Here is a 15107-nt window from a genome sequence, read left to right as displayed (position 1 = left end):
ACGGTTGTGATCTCCATACACATTACGTTTGTCTGTGAAACAATCTTTTGAGGATAGAAGATTTAAAGTTATTTGTGAATTGTATAAACACACAATGAATTTCTTTGTGTGCAGGAAAAGCTCATGGGGCATCTTGGTGTTGTGCTGTATGAGTACTTAGGAGAAGAGTACCCTGAGGTATTAGGTTCCATATTGGGTGCTCTGAAGGCTATTGTTAATGTAATTGGTATGACTAAAATGACGCCACCAATCAAGGATCTACTCCCTAGGCTCACACCAATCTTGAAGAACAGGCATGAAAAGGTTTGTAGATGTTGTATTTAGTGTACATTGTTTTGTGTTGACTATTTCATATTTATTTGATGGGTATAGAGATACAATGTCATCTTAAATGTTTGTTCATAACTTAGAAATTGAGTGACTACAAGCTCAGAACAGTACACTTTGCTTTTAAGTGGTTTCCAGGTTAGTTTGACTGAAATGGAAATGAGTTAACACTTTCAACGAGGGAATCTCCACACCAAGAACTTTCTGTGAACCAGGATAAATCTGGTTTGCTTTTTAATGCCATTTACAAAATAAATGAATGTGACAGGTGTGTGATTCTTGCATCATGTAAATAGGAAAAGGAAGAGTATTGTAGAAATATAAGTGTGTATGGCAATATATATTTCAAATAGACATTCTAATGAGAACAAGACACACATGAAAGCTGAGAAAAAAGGTTCTCATGTACTCCATCTCTTGAGTGGTACAATTATTATCCTGTCTGCACAAAGATAGTACTGGAATATTTAAAACTGGATACATGTAACTGAGACTGTTTTATATGTTCGCAATGTAATTAATTTTAGTACGATAATCCTGTAAGCACTGTGGGACACACCTAATGTGCTTACCAGTCTCCCCCTTCCCTCCACAGGAAAAACATAGTTGGAAGCTGTATTCACTATGTTTGCAGTCAGTGTGTGATGACAAAGTGGGTAGATACTGGAAAAAAAAACTTTTCAGCCAGTTTCTTCCCACTGTCGTCATATAATTTGCCAGTGAATTATTTCTCATGGCATTCTCTGTGCATAGATGGAAAAATAGTTTGTTCCACCAATTCCATCTTCTGGAAGATGGATAACATCTGAAGAGCCAATATGCTGTGTCAACACAAGTTTTATTCTTATTGTCATCAGTGATGTCTGGCTTTGTTTTTGGCTGTACCTCTCTTGACCCTCACAGGAATATAGAGGGTGGTTTTCTTTATGTTCAGTGGGAAGATTGTAAGTATATCATTTTGACTTCCACTTTACTGCCAGGAGATGTGCTGTACTTTGAAAAAAACACCTAATACCCAACATCCCCTGAGAAGGACACGTTTCATATGTTGCAGGATTCAGGTCAGGGTGATTACTATTTCATTTACTCAGAAAGAAAGGCCTCACTTCATGAAGAGACTCGTGCATTTCTTTACCTCTGCCAACACATTTAGCATTATCTTTAAGATATAATCTGGAAAATGTAATACAAAATCGATCACAAATTGTTTCAGCAATTTGAGGATGCACATATTCAAAATAATAAAAAGAAAACAGTAAATTTCATTTACTTTCACTGCTGACCATTTATGCCATCTTCTTCTTCTTCGGTTATCAACCCACAGGTTGGTTGGCAGCAGCACGCCATTCCATTCTTTTGTCAACTTTATTTATGCCATATAGAGTTTATTTGTAAACAAAATCAATAAGGATTCCATATAGGAATATCAACAGTATAAGGAAAAGATAGATTGCCACTCACTGTAAAGATGACACGTTAAGTTTTAGACTGACACAACGAAAAGACAGTTACACGTTAGCTTTCAGCCAAAGCTTTCTTTAGAAAAGGAAACACACATTCGTTCACATAACCAAGCACACCTCATGCACACATGACCCACATGACCACAATCTCCAGCAGCTCAGAACTAGAATGCCATACATAGAATTCTCTCTCTCTCTCTCTGTCTGTCTGTCTGTGTGTGTGTGTGTGTGTGTGTGTGTGTGTGTGTGTGTGTTTCTTTTTTTTCTTTTCTGACAATGGATTTAGCTGAAAGGAATGTGTAATTGTCTTTCCATTGTGCCTGTTTGCATAACGTGTGATCTTTTCCTTATATTGTAGAGTTTATTTTTAGGTTGTCTTTGTCTCATTGTTACAATAGTGTCATCAGCGTCCTGATTTGTTTCACTTTTGATGTGTCAAATCATGCAGTCATTACAGGAATGACTAAAATATTCAAACTTCTCAGTGATATCTGCAAAATGAGAAACTGCACCCACTTCTTCAGGGAAAACTGACACTTGTTGATTGTCTAGTTCTGACGTATTTTACTCACTCTCCTTAAACATTTACACATGATGTGGTACTACAGACAGTGACTTATGGTCTGTATCATTGTCTGGATAGAGAAAAAAGGTCAAGGAATGTCCACACAAAGCCTCTTTTCTCATTTGAAAACACACACGGGAACAAAAGCACATGCAGAAAAATAAGTAGAAAGAACTTGTCTATGCAGGTGTATTCTTTCCCACAACTTGCCTGGTTTTGCAAGCAGTGTGTTATACGTCCGTACCTTTGCTTAGCAATTTGTGCGTGTGTATTGTGATGAAAAGCAACACAAAAAGAAAGCCCTAAGCCAACTATGGGTAAAACATTATCTAAATAAGCACAAGAAATACAAAGTGATGGTGATATTTGTTTGCAGATTTCATGAGGAAGTCGCCATGAGATTTTAGATTTTGTGTGTGGGAAGCTGATTGACTTTCATACATCCTTATATTTTATTTTATAAAATATTGATTAAACAAAAGATTATGTATAGATTAATATCCTCGGACTCAATAAATTCAGGAATGCCATAGATCCTAGAATCCACTTGAACAGAGGTTGTGTTTTCTAGTTTTGTATTTTTTCCGCCTCACCAATGTCCTCCCATTTCAGTTTGTAGTAGCTACACCTGTCTCACCTTTTCCATTGTTCAGCTGTCACTATCCTCAGTTGTGCCATTAAATTGCAGTAGTGCGAATTTTTCTCCACAGTCTCCATATACATATCGGTGGTATCTAACTAAGGTAAACACAAATAAGAACTTACAACTTAAGATGTCAAAACACTCATTAACACACACCAAAACACCATATGGCAGAGCAACCTGCTCCTACACACACGTTCTGTAAATTTGAAGGTTTCATCTCTGTTTTCCTACTTAAAGACTTGTCTTACTCTTTACATTACGATAATGCCCTCCAATATGAAGAAATTACGCTTGTCTCTTTGGACTGCTGGAAATGTAAAGAGCCATTCACATCTACAGTATTTATTGTGCAATAATATTGACTATCTCAGAGCAGTATCGATAGTTTGCACAATATATTGAAGGTGACTGCGGAGTTTTAAAAATATTGACACTTGCTCAGTATCTTATGCAATATATTGTACCATGTAAGGGTGATATTTTGCAATACATCGCAGTTCCTGCCGAGACTTCATGATATGCGGAAATGCAAACAACTGATAGGGCAACCCCCTAATGAATAAGAATAAATCAGGAAAGACAGATGAAAGCAACCATCTCTGCAAGTGCATTTAGGGAAGTAGTTTGATTATGTATTTAATACTTACTCTGTAATTAGCTGTAGGAATATTCAACAAAAGTGGCAGGGAAATAACACTCAACAGCTAGTTCGTTCATTTCAGAAACTTCAGTGGGTTATTTATTGCATAAATACACAGGATTAATAGCTACTGATCTTGTACAGTAATTTATCTCACTCTTTTCAGGTTTTCACTCCAGGCAAATGCCGGGATGGTTCCTCTGCAAGGGCACGGCCGACTTCCTTCCCCATCCTTCCCTAATTCGATGAGACCAATGACCACGCTGTCTGGTCTCCTTCCCCAAACAACCAACCAATCTTTTCAGGTTTATAGACCAATTCCAGGACTGTGTAAGGGAAATCCAACGAGTGTATAGGCAGTGTCAAGGCATAATGATCACCAATGCATTGAAAGATTCCTCATTTACTTTAAAAAGAAAACTCAGAATATTAGTATGGATGTATGTAGAATGCCTACCAAGCCACTTTTTCACCCATCACTGCTCCCTCTTGCTTACTCCCCCCCCCCCCCCCCCCCCCCCCCCTCCCCCAGCAGTTAGTGACAATCACAGTACATGCGCATCCCGCATCATCGAGCACTAAGATCTTTTCTACAGAGGCAGAGTAAACATTGCACAACAATATCGTGCCATTCTTGGCCTTGCGCTTTCACTCAGTACATTGGCACAATTTGTCACACAGAAGACACTGAGCGTGTGAGGGCCCCCGTGACCGTATGAGTAAAATTGGCAATAGGCAGCACTGCGTGACAGGCATGTTGTATGGGAACAGTATCAGTCTGCCATATATACCTGCTTTGCAGTGCAGCCTACATGTCACGTGCAAAAAAGGTTTTCTGGGCCCCTATATGTAGGCAATCCTTTTCACAGATGTTTTGTGTTAAGAGTAGTATCGGCCTGCTTTATTGAGTTGTGTTGCAGGGGCTACTTGGGTTGATGAGCATGGCTCAGGACAAATTGAGATGGATGAATATGGGGATTGATAGTGAGGGAGACGAGGAAATAGACAGAGAGAGGGGAGGAGGGGGAGATGCATGAGAAAGTAGGAAGATTTACAGGGGTAGTAGGAAGTTGGAAAAGGAAGAGATGGAAGGAGGAAACGGGGCAAAGTAAATGGTGAGAGGGAGGGGAAGGAGGAAATGGGGGGAGGATATGATCAGAGGGAGTGGGATAAAGATGTGGACATTGTGCATTTGTGGGGGGGGGGGGGGGGGGGAGATAGTTACAGGTGGGGGAGGAAGAGGCGACCACAGAGTAGAGGGGGGGAGGGGCTAGGTGTGCTCAGTATAGGTGTCAAATGCATACGCAGCCAGAGCCACAGGGAAAAGGCTAGTAACATATAAAATAAAGATTCTTTTTGTGTTACCTACTTCACAACTTTGTTGATATACAATTTGTGTAATTAATTATACACAGTCAAATAATTGCTTTACTACATTATTGTTAAACAGGGTGCAAGAAAATTGTATAGACTTGGTTGGAAGAATTGCTGACCGCGGACCTGAATATGTATCTGCTCGAGAATGGATGCGCATTTGTTTTGAACTGCTTGAGCTGCTAAAAGCACATAAGAAGGCTATTCGAAGAGCCACTGTAAACACATTTGGTTACATAGCCAAAGCTATTGGGTAGTCATCATGAAGTCATCTCACTATTTTTAAAGTTGAAATGTAGTCACTGCATGAGGTACACAGGGTTATAGAATATGGCTGGAAAACTAACTTTTGGTTGTTTTTTATCTGGATAGACATTGCTTAGGTATTTGTTTATTTTTGTAATGTGTTTAAATAGACATCATGGAAGGACAGGCTGTCACTTGTTTGTTGACAGAACTTTGAATTGATAGTCATAGCCACAGCCAGTTTTCTAATTCAGTTTAGTATAAATATAAAACTTGTTTAACAGAGCAGTTGTTGGCATTGACTAAATGCACCAAAAAATTTGGTCGACCTGTTCAAGTATATTCCCATAAGTGCTTTGCAGTGCATTGTCTTCACAGTAAGGTTTTAATAGTTCCAGTTACAAATTCTCATAAGCCCAGAAGGTAAATTTTTGTGTTGTAAGTTTTCTCTAATTATTGTGTAATGTGTCTAGAAGGTAGGTAGATTTTTAGTGAAGTTATGCGGTGTTTGTTAAATATATACTCAGCTTTAAGATATCAAGAAGCAGAAATCAGAATGGTTGTAATTACATATTCATTTTTTTTTCTTTTCACAGCCCCCATGATGTGCTGGCAACACTTCTGAACAACTTAAAAGTCCAAGAGCGGCAGAACCGTGTGTGCACCACTGTTGCTATTGCCATTGTAGCTGAAACATGTTCTCCATTCACTGTACTTCCTGCACTCATGAATGAGTATCGTGTTCCTGAACTTAATGTGCAGAATGGTGTTCTCAAGTCTTTGTCCTTTTTGTTTGAATATATTGGCGAAATGGGAAAAGACTATATCTATGCAGTCACACCTTTGCTGGAAGATGCTCTAATGGATCGGTTAGTGGCATTAATATCAACATTTTAGAGTTATCACGCCAAGAGTTTGTTAATAGATATTAAGATAATATTATTTTCAGTTAAAATTAATTTTTTTTTCTCTATGTGTACTAATGTTAAGATGTCTAAAGATGCTTGATGTTGCAGCTTTTGTTTGCTCCCATTCCTGGGTAAGGTAACTGTGATCAACAATGTTAAAGTGGTATCCATTGCTGTTTGAATGTGTAATGCCGAACTGAGCAGCCAGCTATGTTGCACAGTGTCAGGCATTGCCATTTTTAATCATTCACATTGTTACAGAGACCTGGTTCACCGACAGACGGCATGCGCAGTTATCAAACACATGGCCCTTGGTGTGTATGGGTTTGGATGTGAAGATGCATTGATACATCTTTTGAATCATGTGTGGCCCAACATATTTGAGACCTCCCCTCACCTCGTTCAGGCATTTATGGACTCCATTGAAGGGTTACGGGTAGCACTTGGTCCTAACAAGATACTACAGTACGTACTACAGGTGAGTTTTTACTCTAAAATTAAAATAGAATGGAAAAATTTTCGTTGATATAGTGCTGAATTGGAAAATGGGATTTTGTTTGTTTGTAGAACTGTAACTGTCCAGAAAAAAATTGCCTTTTGAGAAAATAAATGAGCAGGAGTGACAATAAAATTGAGTCACATAAATCTTATTTGAGTAGAAATCAGAACTCGGACTGTAATGAAGGAGAAATCTATCCACTTCCCCAGCACTGCACAAGTTTTTGGCTACTTGTGTTAAAAAGAGGACATATTATTGTTTCTAAGTGCTCGGCTTCTTGGATCTTTAACACTTTCTAATAGATTATGAGACAGAATTGCTGGCCAGTACTCAGCTTCAGGTAAAATGCATAGTACTGCCGATAGGCACACACATAAGTAAAAATGTAGCACTACCTAGCTCTCAGAACTAATAGTTCCTTTGTCAGGGAGGTGAGGGGGATCTGTCCCAGCTGCAGCCCAAATTTTAATTCATTTCTTCTGCTTTGATCACCTGAGTGTTGTTGAGATTTGCCCTTACATTACTGACTTCATAGTAAATACCTTGAAGACGTCAGCTCCAGACATTTCACCTATGCTCATAATACAGCAGTGGCTGCTCGAGGGAAGATGTTTGAAGAGTAAGAAGAAACACTCACTTAAAAGTGTAATTAGTCTATCATTTTTAATCTCTCTTCTTACTTAATTAATAATCTTGCAGACACTCAGGAACAACGTAGTGTACGACAAGAAATGCTTGCTTACATGAGATATTCAAAATGCCGTCTCTTAGCATTCATACATGCGTCAAAATGCTGCTGTAGCAATTCCCAGAGTTCCTTAGGTCTCCCTGAGAATTGCATATGGGCTTGCAAAACAAAACAGGAAGAGAGACTGCGTCTAGTACAGAAGCTCAATACATGAAAGCTATCAATGCTCCAACAAATAAGTTTTGGGGGATTAGGTCTGGAGAACATCAGAGCCGGGGAATCGTTTAAACGTCTCTTATTCATCTGTCACAGAATTTGTTACATACAAGCTGACTGACATGAACACTGAAATGAAGAGCTCCATTGTGCAGGAAACACAGGTTGTGCCACATTGATAAAGGCCTGTTATCTATAGGGTCAGGTGGATTATTCTCTTGAAAGCATTAGTTCATCCATTGAGCCTGTGTGGAAGTATGTGAGGCCCTAGCCGTCAGTCATCAGTGCTAAAACCAAACATTGACAAAAATATTTGTTGATGACATGCTTAATCTCTTATTATAGGATTTACTGATTGTGAAAACATGGTAGCTGATGGTGATGTAATGTAGAAAATGAATACTAATATCGAATCTATGTCCACATGACATAAAGTAGTTTATTTGTGTGTGGAAAACGTATCCTTAAAGTCTGGCCATACTTTTTCCTTAAATCTTTTATTGTGGTAATGTTACGTGGTATCCATATTACTTGTCAATTAGATTGTTTGCTATGCGTGTGACTGTGTTTTTTTAATTTGAGGATTTACATATGGGAGTTTAATGCTGTTTTCTTTAAAACCCTCAGAATGTTGGTGGCATCAAATAAAAGTACCAGTCCTAGTTAAATTAATTAGGAACAAAGTGCTAATTAATGTCTGGCATGCCAATTAGGAATGCAACACAATACTATGTCTTGCCACTAGAGAATGATTGATTAGTGGCATCTGTTCAGGTCCACTTAAATTTTCTCATGTTAAACATGACCAACCATTTGCAGATTGCAAAGAACTTTTCAGATTAATGAAACTATGCACCTTGTGTGACAGTTTAATTAAGAATAGTTTCTGGAATTACCACATTATACAAGGTGTTTCCAAAATTCTTTTACAAACTTTGGGGACAGGTACCTTACACCAAACCAAGGAAGGAAAAAAAAATTCACGTAAACACGTGTCTGAAAATCACGTATTTTTGAGTTATTAATGAAGTTCAATTTTCAGCTGCTATCCAGGTACAACCAACTACTTCACTTACCTGTTTGACTCATTGTATCCTGGATGGTGTCGTGTCACCAGGGATACTTGTTTACATTTGTCATTCATCTGTCTTCAGCTTGTCAATTTTGTACATTTACTACAGGTAATGAGTTAATTGAAAGTACTCAATTCATACATCGCAGGATATTCATTTTGTAAGCAGGCAGACATGATTTTTATGTATGGCTGGGCAAGTGGTAATGGACACGAGGCTGCATGGGTGTATTACACGGTCCTTCCAGACAAAAGCCAGCAGAGTCATCCAATCTTTAGTGCTGTATAATGTCACGTTGGTGAGACAGGATCCGTAGCATCACAGACTATTGGCTGAGGAAGGCCATGTGTTGCTCGTACCCCTGACCAGGAAGAGCACATTCTATGGGTTGTCGAGTGAAAGAAAAATGTCGCTGGCATGTATTGTATCTCCAAGTTCACCATGGAGGATCCTTAATAAGCAACTTGTATATCCATATCATCTTCAGCCAATCACCCATCACGGGAGAGCTTTCCCAATGTTCTGTTGCACAAACTACCGATCTGTTGTTCGTCTCTTCAGTTTTGTTTACAGGCAAATCAATGTTTGAAAGGGATGGAATAACAAATTTACCCAACCAATGCATATGGACTGATCGCAATATTCATGCTGCGGTACAGGCTAGACATCACTATCTCTATAATGTGTGAGCCGGAATTATAGGTGACTGTCTGGTGGGTCCATACAGTCTCCCAGCACATTGTGCAGGTGCTGTCTACAGGAACTTAATTTAGAACACCCTCCAAGAGGTGTCCTTGCAGATCTACCATGATGGGTGGATAGGTAGAGGAGGGGCAGTTCCATGACCTGCACATTCCTTACCACAGTCCTTTGGCTTTTGAACTTTGAGGTCACTTTTAAACAGCTGGCCTATGCAGGAGCCCATCTGGATGCAGAAATCTATCGTGTCATAGAAGCTTCTTTCTTCTTCTGGGTTGGCCCCACAGCCCCAATAAATTTGTTAAGTGACATGATTTCATAAGGATGTGTTTTAAATTACTTTGTTTGCACAACTGGTTTCAGGTACTTCAAAGTGCATCTGTAGTAATGGATGTGGACAAATCGTTGCAGTGTATTACAAAATCATGTGGATTTTCTTGTATTCTTACACTACGATACCCCATACGATGATTTTATAGTATTTTAAGTCTCGTCTGTGCCCTACACCAACAGCATAGTTATAACTAATTTGTATAACCTCAGTAATGTATTTGACTGTTTTATGCTACCCTGCTGTGTTGTTTTCTTACCCATGTCATACTCTATATTCCCTGTGAGCATTTTAGCTGTTAATGTGTTGCTTCATATTGTTATTGTACCCTCTGTTTTCTTTTTATCATTCCACATTTATACCAGCATTTGCACTAAACGAAATAAAGTTTCATTTTCATGTTAATGTATTTGCCATTGTTCTTGTTCAATATATGTTTATGTTATTGCAAGTAACATCTCAGCTGGTGAAAAATGTAAAATAGTTGTTATATTGTATGAGATGGCTTGTGCTATACTGTGCAGTATACAGATACAGATCATTTACAGCACTATATACATTTTGACCTCTTAATACTATTTGCTTTCCCTTTAATGCAGTGTTACAACTTTACCTTAACTATGTCCTATACAGACATAGGATATCCATTAGACTTGGCAGGTTTATTTGGCATGCAATTGATTTCTGATGCCTGTTTATTTAGTGGTGTGCTGTAATTGTGAACACTTCTTTTTCAATAAAGACACGGGTATAACTTCATGCATTATTCAACGTTTTGTACTAAAATGTAAAGTTCAAAATTCAACACTGTGTGTGCCACTTATCAATAGTGTACTAAACATATAAGGTAAATATTTAAGTTTTGTCGATGAAATATGATGTCTTGATGGTTATACTGAAACCCTCTGTGTTGGTGCTTGTGTGTGACACCAATTAGAATTTGAGTATCGATGACTTCCAACATAACTGTTTGTATAAGACAGATATGTACTCTGAAATCATATCAATAGTACAGCTCCTTTCATTTTTATTCTCTGACTGACAGTTAAAATTTTTGCATGCATTCATGCCCATGTAACAATCATTTGAACTGGTGCATATAGTGTGATTTCTAGTAAATGTTAACATTTTATTAGAGCAGTAGTGTTATTGTATTCAAAAGCGCTCAGCATGTCATGTGCTTTATATTTTAGATGATGACTGGTGACAACCATGCTGTGCACAGATATGCGTGGCTCAGGATTTTTTAATGAATTGACAATGATGTGTCCACTTATGTTACTATAGATGCAATTGAAAATGGGCTGTTTCTGAAACAAGTAATGCAAATAAATTAATTTAAAACACAGCCTCATGGAATCGTGTCATTTTTCAAGTGTCACAAGAGCCTGCAAAACCATTCAAAACAGTCAAGGAATGCAAATACACTTCTCGGGTTTGCCACCGGATTATATTGTGTAACTCGCACGATATTTCATCCGTGCAACTGCTCGACATCATCAGGCGGTGGTAGCTGTTACTACTGCTGCTACTGCTGCAAGGTTCAGCAGCTACCACCACTTGGTGATGTCGAGCTGTTGCACTCGTGAAATATTGTGTTACACAGTACGATACGGCGGCAAACCCGAGAAGTGTATTTGCAACATATCCATTGGGAAAGCATGAAAAGTCATATCCGTCAAGGAATATGTGAAAGTGTTGATTCGACAAGTGCACGCTTGTTTAGAAACAAGACGACGACATTTCAAGCATTTATTATCAGTTTGTGTTGATGAATTCCAATCCTCTGATTGTAGACTTCCATTAATAACTCTGAAACAAAGGATTTTCAGACATGTTTATATGAACTTTTTTCTTATTTGGGTGAAAGGAACCTGTCTCCAAAGTTTGTAAAAGTATTTTTGAAACACCCTGTATATTGCAGACACACGCAACACGAGCTTTACAGTAATTATTTAATAACCAGTTCTAAAGAACAGTGGAATTGAATAGTCAATATAGAAATCATACGTTTAAATGGTTTTTAACTGTGATGTGCAAAACTTACTAATTCTGATTTTGGAAAACAAATCAGAACTAAATATTGATCCATTTTTTTGCCCAATGGTTTTGGTTGCCTTTCTGGGTAACACGAACATTCCTCATTGTTTTTGTATTTCCACAGGGTCTCTTCCATCCAGCTCGTAAGGTCCGTGATGTCTATTGGAAGATCTACAACTCACTTTATATTGGTGGACAAGATGCACTTGTAGCTGGATATCCTCGAATCCAAAATGATCCAAAGAACCAGTACATCCGCTATGAACTTGACTATGTTCTTTAGCCACATCTTTCATTCCTTATTTTCTCTTGTACAAAGCCATTACTCAGTATCTTATATTTCCTGAATGCCGCATGAACGTATGTATGTCTGCGTGTGAATATGTAAGCTGTGTTGTTTTTTTTTTTGGAGTTTTTTAAAAATAACTTGTGTTCTCTCTCTCTCTCTCTCTCTCTCTCTCTCTCTCTCTCTCTCTCTCTGTGTGTGTGTACATGTGTGTGTGTGTGTGTGTGTGTGTGTGTGTGTGTGTGTGTGTGTGTGTGTGTGATAGGGCATTGTGACGTACCAAAAATTCCTGGTATAGTTTACAGTGACTCGTATATATTTATGTAAATTTTGCCATACTATAGAATTCTATTTACTTTTGTAAAAGTGCTGTTGTGCAGCAGTTTCGCACACTATTAATTATTTTATGTGAATGTAAAATAGGAATTATTTTGATTTTTGTTGAATAAAGTCTTGATACAACTTCTATTTTTTTCTCAGTAAATTTAATTAATATTTTAATGTGTGCATTTAACAGACCTATTTATCACGTGCTCTTTTCAAAATCCTGTTTACGTACTTCCTCCAACTTCACATATTATGCTGACTGAAGTCTTACTTGGTGTATGGTTTTAGTCTTTCCCAGTGTATAATTATTTTAAAATGTTATTGGGTATTCATTTGGATCACGCCACCCAGCCAATATGCAAGAACATACAAAGTTGTCGCCTCACTTGCCTCCCACAGTGCTGTTCTTCATGTTATGAATTATGGCGTATAACGTGGCGTGTACATCAATGTCTGTGTGAAAATGTGGATGGGGGATAATAAAAAGCCTATTATCTGTACAAATTCAAAATGTTGGTCCTGCAGCAGTTGCCACATCGTGATGTTACTTTCCTGTAACACCTTCACATGTCTTTATTCTTCTTACCTACTCTTTCTTTAGTATACGCTTGTAAATATTACTTCTTGCATAGCAGTTGCAAAGAATGTTACTAATTTATTACAAAATTGGTGCTTGTTTTAACCCTTTTGCTGCTGTAGATGAGTATACACGCCCTACTCTGCCATTTCCCAGGTGCTGTGAACATGTATAAGTGAGATGCTTGGGTTTTCCTACAGTGCTATTGATGTCTGTATGGGTCCTGAGTAACCAACCTCTCTCTGCAGTTACTTCCATATGTCTACGAATAAAGTATTCATTGTTTTATCATACAACATATGTGCCTTTTCTGTACTGTCATTTGCAGACAACCCCATTTTGATATCTTGAACAGTTTGTGAAATATGATGATTGTTACGACAGTCTCCAAAGTGCTCATGCTATGATGCACCCTAGGCAATAGGAATGTCTTCTTTTCTCCCATCCTCACAACCAGCTCCCATGTGTTGATGCGAAGTGGTCATTTTAATTTCTGCTGTGCTAGTGATGTGCGGTGGGAATGAGAAGAACCATACAGTGTTTCTGGACACAAGTTCTACGATATGATTCCTGATTGCTGCACTGATGATCTTGAGTGAACTTTCTGGTAAGTAGCTCCATAGGCACTCAGCTCTCCTCCACAGGACCAGATGGCTTTTCCTTCATCTAATAGTACTTGTGCTGCAGTCAGTTCTTTCATGTTTTAGTCTCTTTGGAGAGTCTGCCTTTCAGTCTCATGTTAGACCATTAAATATAAAACTTGCAGTACCATGTCACAGTGCTTTAATTCGTCATGTTCAAACCCTCATCATTTCCCAATCATACCAGATCAGATCACCTTGCACTGTGCATTTCTGTAGTCAGTTTTTCGTAGGCTGTTTAATTCTGCCTTTGGCCTACATGGCCACTGAATCCATCGACCCCCTTGCTAGAGGAGCACAACACTTGCTTGAGTGCACATGCATGTTAACATTACTGAGAACCCACACAGAACAACCGGTTGAGTGAAAAACACTTTTTGAATCTGTTTTTGTGCAAGCTGTGAGCTGTTTTGTATACCCATGTTAGGTTTATTGTGTGTTCAAATCATGGCAACCAGTACATTTGATTTTTTGCAAGAACTTGTGTGTCCATGTGGGCCACAGTGGGGTCCAAAAGTTGTGCTCAGACTGTTTATATACGTGACAAGCACCGAATTCTTCCAGCTCTTGGTAATTTCTGTAAGCTCCACAATGACTAGAGAACTGCATTTCTATTTCATTTAATTGCCATCTTTGTATTTTTTTCGCACTGGACTTCTTGTTTTTTTAAGAAGTGCAAAATTAATAGTTAAGTGAACTCAATAAAAAATTGATTGTGCTTCTTTGCAAACCTAAGGAGAAACCCTGATTATTCTGTAGTGTAACATGCATTCCCACCTCCCTTCCCATCGTTACCTTGTCTAAAATTCATATTTTGTGCTTGCACGAGTTCTGTCTCGGCCACGAGGATTTTTATCTTCTTTTCTGGAGACATGTTGTCTCAGCTCTACCAGTCTATAGCTCCATGATCATGTTTCAACACAAGTGGCAATGAGTTTATTCAGTAGTCAGGATAACAGTCAGCTTAGTTTAGTAAAGGGTGGGATCACTTTAAGTAACATTTGACTCAATCCTGAAACTTGGCAGGGAGGTATTTACTGCACTTATAGGCTAGACCAGCAGTAGGCAATAGTTTTGGCCACTTGTAGGTTGGGGCCTCGTAATGTAATGGAGGGCTGAGAACACAGGAGTGACTGAGACAGTTGGAGGAGATGTTATTGACATAGAGTATGTGGTGTACATCAGATGAAAACTGCACAAAGTATTCCCACTGGCAGAACTATCAGGGCAACATTTGGGTGCCTTTTTTTCTGACAAAACCACTTTGTGGAAGCAGAGGTTAGCAGAACACCGTACCTTCTGAAATGATTCCAAGCAATAACAAACTTTGAATTTCAGAAAAGGTATAAATTGTTACATAAAAATTCTGACAATCTTGGTGGGCCTCACAAAAGCCATTAGCAGGCCATATGTGGCCTGCAGAGCACCTTTTGCCCACGCCTGGGCTAGATAATATTGTACCCAGTTTCCACACCAAAATGTAAGCATTAGCATGAGGGAAATTCAAAATCTTGTTTGCTCCATTACAAGTGAATTTGAACTTGCTAATCTTTTGATTAAT

The 15107-nt window shown here is 38.4% G+C and overlaps 1 protein-coding gene across 1 annotated transcript in view; it reads left to right on the top strand.

Annotated features, from left to right (window-relative positions):
- LOC124605101 (splicing factor 3B subunit 1) overlaps positions 1-12467 on the top strand; it is a 64442-nt gene extending 51975 nt beyond the window's left edge. Inside the window, exons 17-21 of the mRNA XM_047136550.1 lie at positions 115-303; positions 5093-5268; positions 5858-6130; positions 6431-6647; positions 11840-12467. Of these exons, the coding sequence (XP_046992506.1) occupies positions 115-303; positions 5093-5268; positions 5858-6130; positions 6431-6647; positions 11840-11998 (1014 nt within the window). The 3' untranslated portion in view covers positions 11999-12467. The remainder of the gene's footprint in view (positions 1-114; positions 304-5092; positions 5269-5857; positions 6131-6430; positions 6648-11839) is intronic.
- Positions 12468-15107: the final 2640 nt, after the last annotated feature.

The sequence above is a fragment of the Schistocerca americana genome, chromosome 3 (genome assembly GCF_021461395.2).
Source record: "Schistocerca americana isolate TAMUIC-IGC-003095 chromosome 3, iqSchAmer2.1, whole genome shotgun sequence".
Taxonomy (NCBI): Eukaryota; Metazoa; Arthropoda; class Insecta; order Orthoptera; family Acrididae; genus Schistocerca; species Schistocerca americana.
This window is presented reverse-complemented; position numbering and strand designations above follow the sequence as displayed.